At 52.0% G+C, this 16,511-nt stretch overlaps 1 protein-coding gene across 2 annotated transcripts in view; it reads left to right on the top strand.

The window, feature by feature from the left end:
• Grik3 (glutamate ionotropic receptor kainate type subunit 3) overlaps positions 1-16,511 on the top strand; it is a 214,655-nt gene that overhangs the window by 163,993 nt on the left and 34,151 nt on the right. For both annotated transcript variants that reach the window (XM_038333725.1, XM_038333726.1), the window contains exons 8-10: positions 2,271-2,378; positions 5,317-5,430; positions 13,293-13,496. In XM_038333725.1, coding sequence (XP_038189653.1) covers positions 2,271-2,378; positions 5,317-5,430; positions 13,293-13,496 — 426 coding nt within the window. The remainder of the gene's footprint in view (positions 1-2,270; positions 2,379-5,316; positions 5,431-13,292; positions 13,497-16,511) is intronic.

Below are 16,511 nucleotides of genomic sequence, written 5' to 3'. Positions count from 1 at the left end.
CTGGCTCTCACTGAACCTGGCATTCACTGTTTAGGTGGGCTAGCTGACCAGTGAACCCTGGAGATCATCTCACCTCCACCCCACCCACACCCAATGCTGAATTCCTGATGCCTGAAAGCACACCTGACATTTTTATGTGAGCACTAGGGATCTGACTCAATACCTCATGCTTCCGTGTCAGGCACTTTACTAACTGAACTATCTCCTTGGTGCCTCGGTCCATCTTTGAATCTAGTATTCTCATCTGGGAAACAGAGACAATGATGAGCCCACTTTGTAGGGTCACAGTGGAAGTTCAGTGGGCTCCCTAAGGGTGGGATAGTAACTCTCTGCTATAAGTTCCCTCCTCGAGCCTGGCTGTGTCCAAAGTCCTTCTCTTCCTCCACTGAGGACCAGCTCCATTTCCAGGAGACCCTGAGGCTCCAGAACCCACAAAGGAAATGTGATAACCCGTAACACTTGTCATGATCATACGTGATCATACCCACAGGCCTGGTACTGGGCACTTCACCCGCCTCTTTAAGGACCTGCACATCAGTGGGTTGTTAGATAGATTGAGCCTCTTGTTCTGTGGCCTTCTGGGGCTCCAGGATGTTGCCTCTGAGTTAGGACACCTTCTGTCCATCTACTCTTTTGGGGGTGGGCAGAGAAGGGCTTGAGACAGAACCTCAGTAAGTAGCCCAGTTCACAATCCTCCTACCTCTAACCCAACTATCCTCTACCATTAATTGTATAAGTCTATAGAGACTCCGAGCTGACCAAGAACACGAGACCCTCTAAGTCTTTAGGTAGGATCCAAAGCTAAGATTCTGGGCCTGGAAACTTGAGAAGTGGTCATTTGATGGGTTCTCATGCCCATTCCAGGGAGAGGCTAGGTGCCCAACTCAGAAGAGAGGGTGAACAGGAACCTGTTATGTCCAAACCAGCACTCGGCCAGATTACCAGAATTCAGACCTCCTGCTGTGCACACCTCTCCCCTGGGTACCTAATTCCTCCCCTCCACTCACTCCTCTAACTAAGGACCCCCCCACACACACACACGCTGGCTGTTTCCCTCCCAGGACCCCAGGATGGATGATGGGTCTTCTTCTCTCAGATGCAGAAATCTAACTGTAAAATAACCACCAACATCAGCCCCAAGGAGAAAGAAGAGGGAAGGGGTGCAAACGGTGAGGGCCTGGGACCAGGGGTCTGCCTATTGTGTAGTCCAAGCTTTGGCACTCCCAAGACCCTCTCCCTCCAGGCCTGTTTGCCCTTCTGTAACATGGGAATCATGATCCTCACTGGGCCAACTCTCAAGGCTGCCAGGGAAGCTGGGCGACACCAATTATGGGGTCGTGTCTTATGGCATCATCTCTCTGGCTAGGGCCGTGATTCCACTAGTGAAGGGCTTGCTACTCAAGCATGAGACTCAAAGCTGAAGTCCCCAGCACCCACCTATAAGTCTGGCACAGTGTAGATCTGTAATTCCAGTGCTGGGAAGGCAGACAGATGGGTCCATAGGACTCCCCGTAGATGGGTGGGAATGACTGTGGGTTTATCACCTATTCACAAGCACACACTGAGGCCAGACTGACCCACCCTGGCCTAGAAGATAGTCTGCAATAAGTTACACCTGCCTCTCTCTGCGTTAATGACAAACAGAAGTTGCCATTTATCTAGGGCCTGTGTTAGTCCATGCCCTTCTCTCTGATTTCCCTGGCTTATTTCACACTCATATTTTGAAAAGATGGATACCACAACTAATTCCATTCTATAGCCAAGGAAACTAAGGCAGAGAGTACTCTAGGTCACAGCTAGTGGAGTTGAACCCAGCAGTTGGACCCGAGTTCTCAGCTGTGGGATGCATCTGTGGCAACTGGTTGAGGGACTTTGTAAACAGAGCCTGCTGGGCCTGTGGGCATTCCTACCTCTTGGTGGGTCTTACGTGCTCCAGCTCTGCTCACCTGCCTCCCTGGCCCTCTCCGGGGATCTGACACGGGCTCCCCCTTCCCAGGGCTTCGAGGCGGGGGCTCGTTTGAGCGCATCCGAGATCGATGTTGTACACGAGAAGGTGCAGATGTAGAGCTGGCTAAAGAGCGTAATAGAATTTATGGAAATCGCTGGCTCGCACCACAGCCCGAGCAATGATGGAGGTGATTATTAATTAATCATGGTCTTGGGGGAACAGTATCAGTGCAAGGAGTAATTAAAATGAAGCATTGTACAGTTGTACCGAATGATGATTTATGAGCCCGAGGAATTGCTGCTCTGCCCTCTCCCCTCCGCAGGCTCAATGGGAAGGATTAACTGGACGGATTGTTTTCAACAAAACCAGTGGCTTGCGGACTGATTTTGATCTGGACATCATCAGCCTGAAGGAGGATGGCCTGGAGAAGGTGCGTAGGCGCTAGAGGAGGCTCAGCAGAGGACCAGGGATGTCGGGAGTGCCTTCCACAAACTCCTAGAAGAGCAGCAGACCCACTGCAGGCATCCCCATGAGATTCAGCCAAGCCAGCATGGCCTCTGCAGGGCTGGGTGCTAGAGAAGACCCGGAGGGCCTGTTACAATTGAGTGTACTGAGTTCAGTGGCCTAGCTAGAACAGACACCTGTGCCATCGCTCTTTGAGCTAGGCCTGTCAGGGAAACACAATCAAAGACTTATGGCACAAGCTGACTGTCTCCAAGGTCCTGCAGGGTTGGGTCAGCAATAAAGACATATATGTTCTTAAGTTAAACCTTCAAAGCTCTGGCTTGGGGTAGTAAGCTCACAGTTCCTGGAGGCAGCTAAGCAAATATGGAGAGATTGCTTGTTTGGGAAACTGAGAAAATCCTTACCTCAAAGAGATGTTGGGATGTTTGGGGTCTGCTCCCCTCCATCAATTCCAGCTTCTTAGACCACTGATTCCAGCATTTGGTACAAGAAACCTATCCTATCTGGACTTGGGGCCTTTCATCTGGCCAACATGGAAACGTTCTACTGAAGCCGTCCCAGATCTGCCCTGCCGATGGCTCCCCAATTCCAAGTCAGTACACTGCAGCCCTTCATCAAGGCCTTTTAGATGCTGAGAATTTCCTCAGCTGGCCTCCCCGCCCAGCCCAGTCTCTTCTGCTTCCTGAAATGCCCTATAGTTAACTCATGTTCCCATCCTCCAAAACTTCTGAGTGTGACCCCCATCCCAGGTGTCCTGGCTGTAAGAGTGCCCCCAGGCATGGACCTGGTTCTACGTGGCCTCAAGTAGAACATTATACACATGGCCATGGCTCCCTGATTCTTTCCTGAATCCTCCCACTCAATGTACAGGGAGGAGTAGCCAGGAATCCTCACGGTCCATCCACAGCTACTTCATGCCGTACGTGGCATTAATTCCCAAGGACGGGGTCTGAGGCCTCTGTTCCTGAGATCGCCCAAGGGCCACTGTTCCAGCCCCAGGTATACTCCGCAAGTTCCTGTCAGTCTTGTTTAAGGTCACCAGTACTAGAGAACAGTCTCCTTCGTGGGCAGCAGCACAGCTGACAGGGCGCTCACAGGTGGCTTGTCCTAACTTGGCTTCCTCAGCCTCTCAGCTCTAGGGATAGCATCAGCTTCTAGGGGTAGTAGATAGATGGCACACGTGCCATTGCTTTCCGCTCCTGTGCCCGTGGCAGGCATCAGTAATTGATCACTGGAGCACTCTTTCATCTGAGCCCACCCTAACAGCATCTATCTCCCAACAGCCCTCCAGGCAGCTGGTACAAATTGACCGTAGCTAATACTCAAGGAAAACTCTATTATCCCTGGATGGAGGTTGGCCTGCAGGGTGCCCACCAGAGGCTCCCGGTCATAGCCACCTGGGCCTGTGAGCAGAGAGCCTCTTTACTCCCGTTCTTTCATTCCCGTTACGCCTGGCATCTATCGGGGGCTTCAAAGAGCTTGCCAGCCTGAAGCTCCCTGCTGCTCACCGGCCTCTGGACAGATGTTTGTCGAGTGCCTCCTGCACCTAGCCCTCTTGCTCAGCACCCAACCCTCTGCTCAACATCTCCGCACTGAACTTGGCCCACTTTAGAGAAGAGCCTCTCCAGTCCCATCTGCCTGTCAACTCTCCTTGTGGCCCCAGCGGTCCACACAGGCAGAGAGCGTGCTGAACCCCCGCCGCAACCACAGCCTCTCATTGCCTCGTTCTGTTTGCTAAGCTGGGTCAGAGCTGATCCAGCTAGCTCCAGCCGGTGGCTTTGGGAGGATTAAGGCAGAATTACCCAAGCATAATTACGTATCTTCCCGCTATCTGTTGTGCACAGCTCTCTGAGTGGGATGTTTGCTCTTGGCCTCTCTGTTTAATTGATTAGGCTTTCTGAGTACCCCCAACTGGGCCAAGGACAGAGTGGGGCGTGCCAATGCCTTCCGTGGGAGAGGAGCCAAGATGAGGCCCAGCTGGGCAGTTTGCTCAGAATGCACCTGCAAGAGGCCCGGGGCTTTAGAATGACTTATAAAAAATGTATTGCGTTTATTTATTCATTGTGTGTGCATGTATGAAATCACACCACTGTGCACCTGTGAGGACCAGAGGACAACTTTCAGGAGTCAGCTCTCTTCTACCATGAGCCATAGGGATCGAACTCAGGTCATCAGGCTTAGCAGCAAGTGCTTTTCCCTGCCGAGCCTTCTCATCACCCTGGGATGACATTTAAACCCTGCTCCTCCTTCCTTGACTCTAGTCTCTGACTTGATATTGGTGAGGATGCTGTGAGGTGTTTCCCATGGTGACCAGGGTGTATTTTAGAGGGAAAACCACCAAGCAAAGTGCCTTCAACCTTTGTGTAATTCACAGGACTTACGTTGTCACCCCAAACAGCTTCCAAGGCGGGCCTGCTGCCTGTTCACCCACAGTTCTTCCTTCCCCTTGGTCCACACATGTGGAGCACTTCTCCCTCATCCCAATGGGAGGTGTCGCCTTCGTTCCAGGGTGAGCTGGGCTTTGCAGGTGTCTCCCCTGGAAGAGACCATTGAGTAAGTAGCTGTGTGCCCAGAGTCTTGTCAGGAGGTTGCTCTGGCCTATCCCGGGACCCCTGGCCCTTCTATCCCTGCTGGGTATCTTCTGCAGCGTCCTCCCAGCTCCCTGCAGCTCCTCTGCATTTCTCCCTCAGCTGAGACTTTGTCAGCAAGAGGAGAAGGAAAAATTCACACCCTGAAGTCTCCTCAGACGAGGGAGGGCAGCAGGATTGTCATCAGAATCGTTCACTCGGAACACACAGTTGCGGTGCTAGCAGCGTTGGCTGCAATGCCCGGAAGCAGATGGCCTTGTTGACGTGGAGAGAGGAAAGACTCAGCACCTGCCTTTTGTCTGTCTGTCCATCCAGGTTGGGGTGTGGAGTCCAGCTGACGGTCTCAACATCACTGAGGTTGCCAAAGGCCGAGGTCCTAATGTCACCGACTCTCTGACCAACAGGTCGCTCATTGTCACCACTGTGCTGGTAAGAACCTCAGGCCCTGCTGACCTAAGAGACCCCTCCATCCCCCGCCTGTCACATCTTGGGTACCCCTTAGGAGGCTCCCAGGAGACAGTGGCAAAGTGGGTCACAAGAAAGTAGAAACTTCTAGGAAGGTTGGAACCCGGGAGCTCTCTCCATCCCCCAAGAGAAACCTGTGCTTGCTGTCTCGCCCACCTGCACACAGAGTCCCTGCTTTCTCAGTAGGCCCACGAAAGAGCGACTGCTCAACACAACTCTCCCACTCCAAGACCCAGGGCCAAGGCCCTTCCCTTGAGTCCCTCCAGCTGTGGCAGGTGCTAGGGCCACACCAGAGCCCCAGAAGCCTATACACACCCGTACTGCACAAGGTTTATAGATCCCAAGAGCTGGAGGCTGTACCTCTCCCCTTGAAGAGAGCCATATCCCATCCCCTGTTTGTGATGAGACGGGGTCTCATCTTTTAGATGTGGATAGCTCCTACCTGCCTCCTCAGCTGAGGCAGTTTAGCCAGGCACCTTCTCCATGCCTTCCGTTCTCCTCCTGCCCTTGCTCTCTGGATCCGCTTCAACCAGGAAGTGGCTCCCTGCCTCTCCCAGGCTGCCCAGCTGGCAGCCACCACCCTCCCCTTACTGACTGGTGCTGTGCCCATTTTTCACGTGCAGCTGCCTCCTGGGTAGTCTGCAAAGACAAACGGAGGCTGAGAGCTGATCCTCACGGTGTCAGTGTCACAGCCCTGCTCTTAGGGACAATTCCCCACTTACCCCAGGGCCACCCTAGGAGCAGGGATCCTCACCACAGCCAAGCAGAAGCTGACGCCTTTGAGAACAATTCTGGCCCAAGTCAACCTTTTAGAATATAGTAGCCAAATCTGTAAGACCCATACCTGGATACCTGGGCTTGTTCCTCTACACAAAAGCAAAATGGGGCCATTAGGATTAGGGGAGCCTTCCATGGGTGAGGCCTGGACCCAAATACTGGAGCTTTTCGGAGGTGGCTTCCCCCGACATCCCCAACTGAGGCGGTTCAGCCAGGTCAAACAAGACCATCCTCCCCTCTAGTGTCATGGTGCCCACCAAGTATGTATGCAGTATCTGGGTGGTTAGAGAAGCAATTATAAAATACCCCCATTCTTCCAGGAATCTCGAGGACACTGGAGCACTGTATATGTTGAGGGGAATTTTAGCCAATGGGTCTCAGCTCCAGCCCCCAGGGTCATAGTCCTAAGAGATCCCCTTAAAGCCCATAGAGATTGAATGGGTCTTGGGGACAGGTGGCTGATAAAGCCACAGGAAGAGAGCCAAGAAGGTGACTTCCCACCTTTGGCTGGGGGGGAGGGGGAACGGGAGTGAGTGGGAAGCCCGGGCGTCTTCCAAATAATCACATGCCCTTCTAGTCTTTAGGGATCCACTTTTTATTAAGGAGAGCAGTACTAACGCCGTAGGTCAAAGCTGTAAGCAATGGGAACAGAAGCAAAATGAATGTAAAAGATAAATGATAAAAATAAACAAAAAGCACCCAGGGACTTCTGGGAGACTGATGAGCAATTAAAGGAATATGGATGCAGATAAAAATAGGAAGATAAAGGGCAGCAAAAGGAGAGCTAAGTAGAAAGGTTGAGGGGGATAATGAAGGTAAGGAGAGAGATAAAAAGGGAAGATATTAAGAAAGGCGAAAAATTAAATAATTCACAGTGCTGGCTAGACAAAGTAAAAAATGCTCAAGCCCCCCAAAAAAAAAAAATGTCCAAAAGCAAAGGGATGAGAGTGTGGCCGCGCTAAAATATAAAAGGGTAAAAATAAAATAATAAAAAGGTGGTAAAAGATTAAAAGCAGAATTGCATGAAATGTGAGATATAAATAAAACACTTTTTGCAAGGCAAGATTAAAACGAGGTGAGAGAAATATGATTTAAGAGAGGCAGAGGAGAGATGATTACAGGAGCCGAGGGGATGCAGCCATGAAACAAGACTCCAAATGGAGCGCCAGCAGAGGACTCCCCAACAGGGTGCAAAACACAGCCACCTTGAAAGGCCACTGGGTCAAATGGCAGCTGCCCTGTTTCAAGGGTGTGGAACTGGGTGGGACTTGGTGGTGCGTGCACTCAGGAGGCAGAGGCAGGTGTATCTGGTTCAAGGCCATCTTGGTCTACATTTGAGTTCCAGGATAGCCGCTCACTGCCCACCCCCGACGCCCAGCCCCAAAAGAGCATATTTTGCAGAGGCACAGGTCTTTTTTTTTTTTTTTTTTTTTTTTAACTGAATCAGGAAGCAAACCATTGACCTGTCAATCTTCGCCAAAGTGGCACTGGACCCTAACCTGCTGGGCTCACTATATCATCAAAGGTCCCATCCCCAGAACTGGCTGGCTCCCAGGAACCCCAGGAGGATATGGGGAGAGATAAGCCCCTCTTTAGTCTTGGCTTATAGCCCGGACACAGCTCCATCTGTCCCACTGCCCCTCAGCTTCACATCAGCTGGGTAGAAATGGCCCAAATGATCTTTGGCACCCGTAGGAACAGGGGATGAGCAGTAGCTAAGAGCCCAGACTTTGGGGTTGCGTCCTGGCTTCTGTTGATGTAATGTGTCAGCCTGAGACATGACTTTCCTACTTTATACCTGTGGCCTATCTGATAAGGAAAACATGGGAGCGATCACACCTACTTCCTGGAGTTGAGAGGGTGGATGTTGATAAACTCATGGTGGGGTGAGAGCAGTTATTGTGATGGATTGCTGTTGATCCGGGACCCAGTGAGCTCAGGTTGGTCATACACCAACCGTGTATGGCCGCTGTCAGAGCCCTGAACTTCAACAAAGACTGAGCACAGTCAGAGTGGCGGTTCCTAGCATTGCGGCACAGTGTTACAAACTTCCAGCCCTCACTGGAACATTTTTCAAGCCCAATGAGCCTCCCTCCCAACCCCCACTGCCCTATACTCTGCTATATACTTTTAAGATTATATAATCTTGTCCCCTCCACCAGGGACCTTCCCAGAGCTCTGGCGTCTCAGAGAGACATAACATTCCAGATCGGCTCCTATGCCCTCCCCTCCCTTGGGCACAGTCAGAGCTCTTGACCCTAGGATCAGGCTAATCACCTATCCCTGGGACAGCTACACGCGTCATAGGGAGTGACTCAGCCCAGCGCTGGCTGAGCTGTTCCAACTGAAAACTCAGCACCTTGCTTGGTTTGCCTGTGCACGGGGCCAGCACCTCCTGCTGAGAGCACAGGCTTGCCTTGGCGTTGTCAAGGCAACCACATTTGAGTGATAGGCAGGTACAGGATCGGAACATCAAACTGTTCTGCCCCAGGGAACCAGGGCCTGGAGGTGAGAACCCTGATGAGAAAGGCGGCTATCTTCCTGGGATGTGGCAGGCCTGTGTGAGCTCACCAACCCCATCTTCCATTCTCACTATGCCAACCCTCTGGGGTTTGGTACTCGGGGTGCCTTCCCTGAACAGACCAATGGGCAGGAGCCTGACTGTGCCCTCTGTCCACTCAGAGCACTGGGCAGATCCCCATTCCAAAGCTGGAAGCCTACCCCACCACCCTCCCTGCAGGCCCAACCTCTCTTCTGGCTCTGCTGTTCACAGTCTCATGAAAAATTCATGTACCCAAACCTCTGCTCACACCAAGAAAGCTCACGCCATGTGCTCCTGGGGCCCTGCTTTTGAAGGTTCGAGGTTCTTTCAGCTGTGGATGTGACTGGTAATCGGGTGCGTGTGGGCAGATGTGAATTCTTGGGATGTGCCACAAATGGCCTCTGGATACACACCACTACAGCGTGCACACTGTGACCCACATCGATGCAGCTGCCAAGCAAGCTGACCCCAGCACCTAGTAGCAGGAGAAGGGGAATGCCAAGGCCAGAATGTGGGCCAGGGGCCATTCTGGATCCACCCACTAGAGACATGTGACTCTGAATGCCCTGTCTTGTTCTGTGCTGCAACAGCCAAGGCTTCAGGTCTAGGCTCTTGGTCTGTGTGTCCAAGCAGGGTCAGATGGGCAGCGTACAGAAACATGTGGGTCATTTTACCAGTGTGCATACACGTGAGGAGACATAGCCTAAGTAAGTCAGGGCACTCAGGGGCCCAGCTATCGGGTGGCTAATCTCTGAACCCTTCTCTTCTGGGGATTGCCCGCTCCCTGCCTCCTCTTTCAACCTTCTGGCCCTGTGTCTGGCAGAAGCTTAGCTCTAGGTCTGGCTTTTCTATTGCTAAGTGATTGTAGCGAGCCCAGATGGAGAGCCTTGTGACAGAAAGTGGGGAAAGGTTATTTTTCTGGACCCCTGTTTTCAGTAACTTGTTGAGGAGAAATATTACCCCTGGTCCCACGGCTCTTCTCCCGGAGCAATAGGAGAGCGTGAAGTTATGAAATTGAGGGCACCTTCACTGAGCAATCGATTAGCAGCTGAGGGAGCCGGTGAACTGGCTGTCTGGACATTTCCAGTAATAAATTGTGAAATAGTCCATGAATAAGTAGTCTCGGAGTTGAGAATTACCCCCTAGGAAATGTTGCTGGGCTGGAGACGCATTACTAAGGCGAGCACCATTTTAATGCCCTGGGCTTCAGCTGTTAAATATGTATGCCATCCGCAAAGCACTTTCCGAAATTAATGGCATTTTGCAGCTGCTCCGAAGGCAGCGTATTTAGATGGAGATGTATAGATTCTGGGGCTGTGGTGGCTTCACAAATGAAGTGCTAATTTTAGAGGCGAAGGCCAAGAAGAGGCGTGGAGGGGGCGGGTCAGGAAGGGAGCAGTCTTAGGGGCTTTTCCCAAAAGATTCCCTCCACTTCCCTTGGTAACCGTGATCGTTACCGTTTGGTGACATTGGGTGTGGTCTCTATGAGGGAAAGGTCACTGAAGTAACAGTCCAGTTTGTACACAGGAAGAAGGAGTGTGTATAAATAGTAATAAGAGCAATGTAATAATATTGGCAGCTGACACTTGCCAGGCACCGGGGTCTTCTCCCTGGTGGGTTCTTCTTTCCCCTACTCCCGTTAGGATAGGTCTGTCGAAATCTCCATTCTACAGAAGGGAGAGGGCATCTCCCCCTGTCCGGGCAATTTCCCTGAGAAGGATGATGCCTTCTCTCTAATTCTTTTCCTAAGCTAAATAAGATCAGGGCCACCAGGTTCAGTGGTGCAGCTTGGCTACTGCACAAGAGCATCTGTCAAAGGGGTCAGTGGATTGACAGCCCACCCAAGCCCCATGCCCAGGGTGTCAGGGCAGTATTACCTGGGGAAAGTTCAATGTTCCCTTAACCTCCATTCAGCCTGACCCAGGCCCCCATGGGCTTCCCTTCCCATGCTGAGCTGCTTGCCTGGCTCCTACCTGCAGGGAGCATCAGAGGCACTGAGGTCTAGGGAAGGACTAACCCAAAGGTCCACGTTCCTGTGTGATTCAATGGGAAAACATTGTCCTCGGAGTTCCCAGATGGTCAGGAACCCGGATTAGGCACTGATAGGTCTCTGCCCGAGGATATCCAACAATGGTCACCAGAGGCTTCCTCTTCCCACCCTTTCCCAGAGGGTCAGGGGGTCAAGAAAAGTACCCTGCCAGTGGGGAGAACAATGAGAAACCCCTCTAAGTAAGTACTTGTGTTATTGGGAACATGTGTTCTGTCAGTGAATGGCTCTCAGGTAGGATTAGAGGCATTTAGCAGGGTGCCACGGTGGGTGTGGGGGAAGGTGGCTAGCAGGCCAGGGGAAAGGATGGGTCAGGACTGAGGTCCAAGAGACCCGAGCAGGTGAAAGTATAGCAGCTCTCGGCCTGAGTTCAGGACCTGCAGGAGTAGGTAAAGTCAGGAGGGTCTGAGCCTAGGGACAACAGACAGGAAAGGAGCTGGGTGAAGGAGGGTGCTGATTGTCTGTGTCTATCCGAAATTAAACTCCTCTGAACTATTTATTGTCAACTGCTGTATGGCTTTGGGTTATGTAGTTACCATCTCTTGAGTCTTTTTCTTCATGTATCAAATGGAAACTTGACCATCTATTTTGTATGCTAGTAAGACTTAAACAAACAGACAGGCACACATTGAAAATGGTGCCTGGTACACAGTAGTAATTCAACAAATGTGGAGTTTGCAGATGGGGTGGGGATTCGACTCCACCATCCCCAGATTTCACCATAGGGAATTGTGGGTGGAGATTGGTGCTTAAGGCCCACAGAATCATGGACTCGCCTGTTTTCCTGGGTTCTGGGGGTCTGGATCTTGCTACATCTGAGAATCTCCAACTGGATGCTGTCAGTTCAGTCCTCCCCCATGGGCTTCCTGCCTCTCCCCATAGTTTTACATTTGTGGTGTAGCCCAGGGCTGTGCTAAACCTTACTCTCTGATTTCCACTGGCTTCCCATCCCATGACACAGGACAGGCATGCCTGCACCCACAAACTGCTTTCCTGAGAACCAACTGACCCCTGGGAGAGGCACAGCCGCTTGCTGATGATGCTATTACCACGGTCAGTGTTGGCTCACTGCCAGGTCCTGACTTGGGGTGCTGAGAGGACCTTGGGAACAGAGCAGTGTTTGGAGGGGTGTCTAATCTGGAACAGGTCAGGAAGGCACCATAGCTGATGAAGGGCTTGCCCACAGCTCCTGCCTCAGTGGGTCTAGTAGAAAAACCAAGAGTGCATTCCTCAGAGATTCTAAGGTCAGGCTGATGTTGGCCTGGGATACAGCACAGCAGAAACCTGCACTATGGAATCAGGTAGCTTCTTCCCTGCCACTTCATAGCTCTAGGGTCACTGGCACCTAAGTCGGCCAGCACCAGCAGAGCCCTGTCCCTTTTTGCTGGGACTTTCCCTGCAGGTGCCATTGCAAGACACCCAGTTGGCTTTCAGAAAATAGATTTGCCCTCTCCCTGGTTCAAGCCATTTGAAATGTTTCCAGCAAAAGAAAATTCCGGGGCCCGAGGAGATGGACGGCTGTCGGCAAAGTGCTTTGTGGGGCCAGTGGGAGGCCTGAGTGTTAGCCCTAGGAGCGCAGAAAAAGCCAGGTGTGGTGGCTCCCGCTTGAAATCCCAGTGCTGGGGAGGCATAGACAGGTGGATCCCTGCGGCTCTGCGGCTAGCCAGTCTAGCTTACTCAGTGGGCTCCAGGCCATTGAGGGGCTCCAGGCCATTGAGGGGCTCCAGGCCATTGAGAGACCTCGTCACGAAACCAGGATGTATGATGGTCTGTGGTAGCCATTCCACCCCACTGAAGCAAACTGAACTTCAAGTGGTTAATTCAGATTACGTGAATACATGTACTTTTCTTTTCAAAGGGATTTTTCTTTTCTATACAGGGTCCCACTATTGTCATCCTGCCAGGCCTGGAACTCTGTGTAGACTAAGCTGGCTTCAAACTCACAGAGATCCTCCTGTCTCCACCTCCAGAGTGCTAGGATTAAAGGCACAAATCATCTTAGCTGGCCAGGGAGGAATATTTAAAAATATTTTCTACATATTTAATGCATGTTAGTTTTATTATTATTAAGATGGAAGTAATAAAAAAAAACATTGATGATACTTGAACAATGACACCCAAGTTTGACCTCTGGCCTCCACATGTACTTGCACACATATGTACATGTGCCCATACACACAAATGTACCCAATGAATATATGTGTGTATGTGTGTGTGCATGTGTATGTGTGCGTGCGTGCGTGCGTGCGTGTGTGTGTGTGTGTGTGTGTGTGTACAAGAGCCTAGGCCAGAGGTGAGGCACATGCCTGTAATTTCAGCATTTGGGAGGTGGAGGCAGGAAGATCAGAGGTTCTAGGTCATCCTTAGTTACTTAGAGATGGCAAGGTCAGCCTGAGCTACAGCGCCTATGCCCACCCCAACCACATAGCCTAGCATCCTGTCTCCCTTCTATCCACACAGGAGGAGCCCTTTGTCATGTTCCGCAAGTCTGATAGGACCCTTTATGGCAATGACCGGTTTGAGGGCTACTGCATCGACTTGCTTAAGGAGCTGGCGCATATCCTGGGCTTCTCCTACGAGATCCGGCTGGTGGAAGACGGCAAGTACGGGGCGCAGGACGACAAGGGCCAGTGGAACGGCATGGTCAAGGAGCTCATTGACCACGTAAGCCAGGGCGTGGGCGTGGAGGCTGGGGTAAGGACAGGGTGGGACGTTCTAGTGACGCACCATTTGAACCTCTGGGCATCCCAGCACGTGAAGGTCTAAGGACTAGGGAGATGGAGGTGAAGGTTGTGTTCTTGCGGACTGATCAAGATCCACAAGAAGTCTGCCCAGCACTGCCAGACCTGGCTGGCCTAGGCTGTCCACCTCCAAACATCCCTACTACATGCACAGATCGGCTCCTCTGATTCTGGGTCTTCCTGAGGCATCTTTGGTGAGGTTGCTATGGAGAGAATTTTTGCATCTTCTCGGCCTTTTGGTCCTTGAAAGATGTCTCAGTCCTGGGATTGAGGAGCCTAAACAAACACACTCTCCAGCTCAGGGGCACGACAACATATCTGTCACTTCTTCTAGTCACTGTGGGTTCATTGGTGAGGCAGATGGCTCAAAAGGTGGGCTCAGGGCTAAAATGGAGGGGTGGGTAAGGCTACACTGAGCAGCACCAAGAACCTCATACCCTGCCTGGGACAGGGAAAACCTAGGGAGTAAGGAGCCATGCAGGCAGGGCGAAGGGGAAGAAGCCCATGGGAGGAGCCTGGGTTTGTAGAAAATAAGGAAAAAGACAAGAATTTGTAGGCCAAGGGAGGAATTGGGGCCCTCAGCTATGGGTGCAGACACAAGTCACCCAGCTTCTGAGCAGCTTCCTTCTCGGTGAAATGTGAAGGTCACCTGTCTCTCATCGCCACCAGGAGTACTGGGACAGTGATGCAGAGCCACGGGTACCTGTGTGATGCTAACAGCAAACACACCCTCCCTCTTGATGTCCAGGCTCAGGATCAGCAGATCTGAGGGTCAAAAAACAGCTTTTAGGTTTAGCATATGTATGACCTAGGAAGTTCTTCTGTACACACACACACACACACACACACACACACACACACACACACAAAACAGCTCCGTGTCGTTCTTTTCACCACAGGAGTAGTGAGCAGCTACCAAAGCCTCTAAGGAAGGTATGGGAATATAACCAGGTACTGTTTGCCAGGCTTACAGGGCACAGATGAAATATTCCCCCACCTTCCGTCTCAGGGTCCTCAGCAGTACAGAAATAATACCTACCTGAAAGAAACGCTGCGTGCAGTTAAAGGTGGCGAGGACCAGATCTGCCCTGGGTGCCCTAGTCCTGCTCTCTCCTGTCCTTAGAATAGCCCACTGAGGCAGTTACAGAGACTGAGGCAGAAGTGGTAGGGAGATGGGAACCAAGTCTCAGATATGGAGTGGTGGGCTGGATTCAAAGCCGGGGAGTCTTTAAAGGCTATGTCCCTAAGCGGCCCTGGGCTTTGATCTCCCTAGAGAGACCACGCTGGCCCAGAGCCAGGGCGGAAGCACATTCATGGCAGACACAGTCTTCAATGCCCTATAGTCCCAGTCAGTGTCTGGGCTTCTCACTGCTGTGCGTCTCCAGGTGGAGGCAGCTGTACCAGCCTTTGACAGATGTCCTGCCCCACCACACCAGACATTGGGAAGGTGCTGTGTGGAGACCTCAGAGGCAAGTGGTGGGGATGAGAGTTGAACCCTAAGAATCAGGGAGAGTATGACGTGGTGGACCTATACCCCGGCCTGGCAAACGTGGCCTGTATGGATGCCTGGTGGGAGGGGGCAACACTGAAGAGCCTGTCTGATGCTGCCACTCGGTAGCTGGGTGTCCCTGGGCCGTCTGAATGTGTCTGTCCCCTCACCTGTAAAGTGGGGGGGGGGGGGTGACACGCACAGAACTTGCTTCCCAGGGGTGCTCTGAGGACTCCGTTAGCAGGTGTGCTTGGTGTAGTTGGCGGAGCATCAGGCCATGATGTTATTGTTTTTATTTTTATCCTCCCAGTTGTTCCTTGGAGACCGAGGAGGGAGTTGTTCGGGACTCATTTTGTGTCCCCAAGCTCCACAATGAGAACGATGATAACTGTCTCCACTTTCCCCTGCCTACTGTGAGGCTAGAAGGAGACAATGGATGGGAAGGGGTTTCTGAGCTCCAGGCTTCCGTGTAAATGGAGAGCTGTGTTGTCACTGTTATTAGTAATAACTGTAATTATTATGGAAATGAGCCAGCAGGACCGGATGCGCCTCCTCCTAGCCGCTCCCCCAAGCCTTGTGAGTTGGACTTTGGAGCCTGGCATTTGCAGACAGAATGGGAATGGGGAGGACGGAGCTCCTGTAAGACGGATGGCCAAGACCACATGTAGGAGGGGAGGGACAGTCAGTCCCGCCACCACCATGTCTCGGTGGCCCACAAACTTTGAAGAGCTGATTTCCTAGCGGGACATGATGAGAAGGGCCAGCAGCAAGCAGCCCCTCACTGCCCCTCTGCTGGGGAACCACAGGGAACCTCATCCACAGCCTCTGTGCTGCTGGGCAGTGCTTTGGAGGCCTGGTACCCATCAAGGCCAGCCTGGATGGGACATGCGGGGGACCTTGTTAAACCCGATTCTCTACAATTGATGAGCCTGTTAATCCTAGCTTGGTGCCATTTTTAATAACATCATAACCATTTATTAGTGTCGTCAGATAATTAGTCTTCTCACTAGCTCATAGAGAGCGTGGTAAAGACTTGGCAATATTATTACTTCCTTATTAGGGATCCGAATGGAGGTGTAAAGATGATGGATCCCCACCTCTGGAAGTATCTGCCCCCCGAGGTCTATTTGGAGGTACTGAGCAGACCTTCCAACCAACAGAACTTAAGACGTCCTTCCCTGACACTCAGCTAGCTTCTGGTCCATACCACATGGCTGTCCAAGGAGCTAATACTATGGGCAGTGGGCACCTAGGAGAGCAAACCCCTCCCGCAGACACACTCACCTTCCCTGACACCTTCACCTTCACCTTGCCGCAAACACGCTTCAGTCCCAGTCTCTCCTGACCTCTCTCCATTGCCTGCCCACCCCCACCGCTGCCTGCTCGCTCTCACCCCCTCCCAGGTGTCTCTGCTCACTCCCTCAGTCCTGCCATGAGTCCTGGCAACTC

The sequence above is a fragment of the Arvicola amphibius genome, chromosome 6 (assembly GCF_903992535.2).
Source record: "Arvicola amphibius chromosome 6, mArvAmp1.2, whole genome shotgun sequence".
Classification (NCBI taxonomy): Eukaryota; Metazoa; Chordata; class Mammalia; order Rodentia; family Cricetidae; genus Arvicola; species Arvicola amphibius.
The sequence above is the reverse complement of the archived record's forward strand: the minus strand, read 5'-3'. Positions and strand labels throughout refer to the sequence as shown.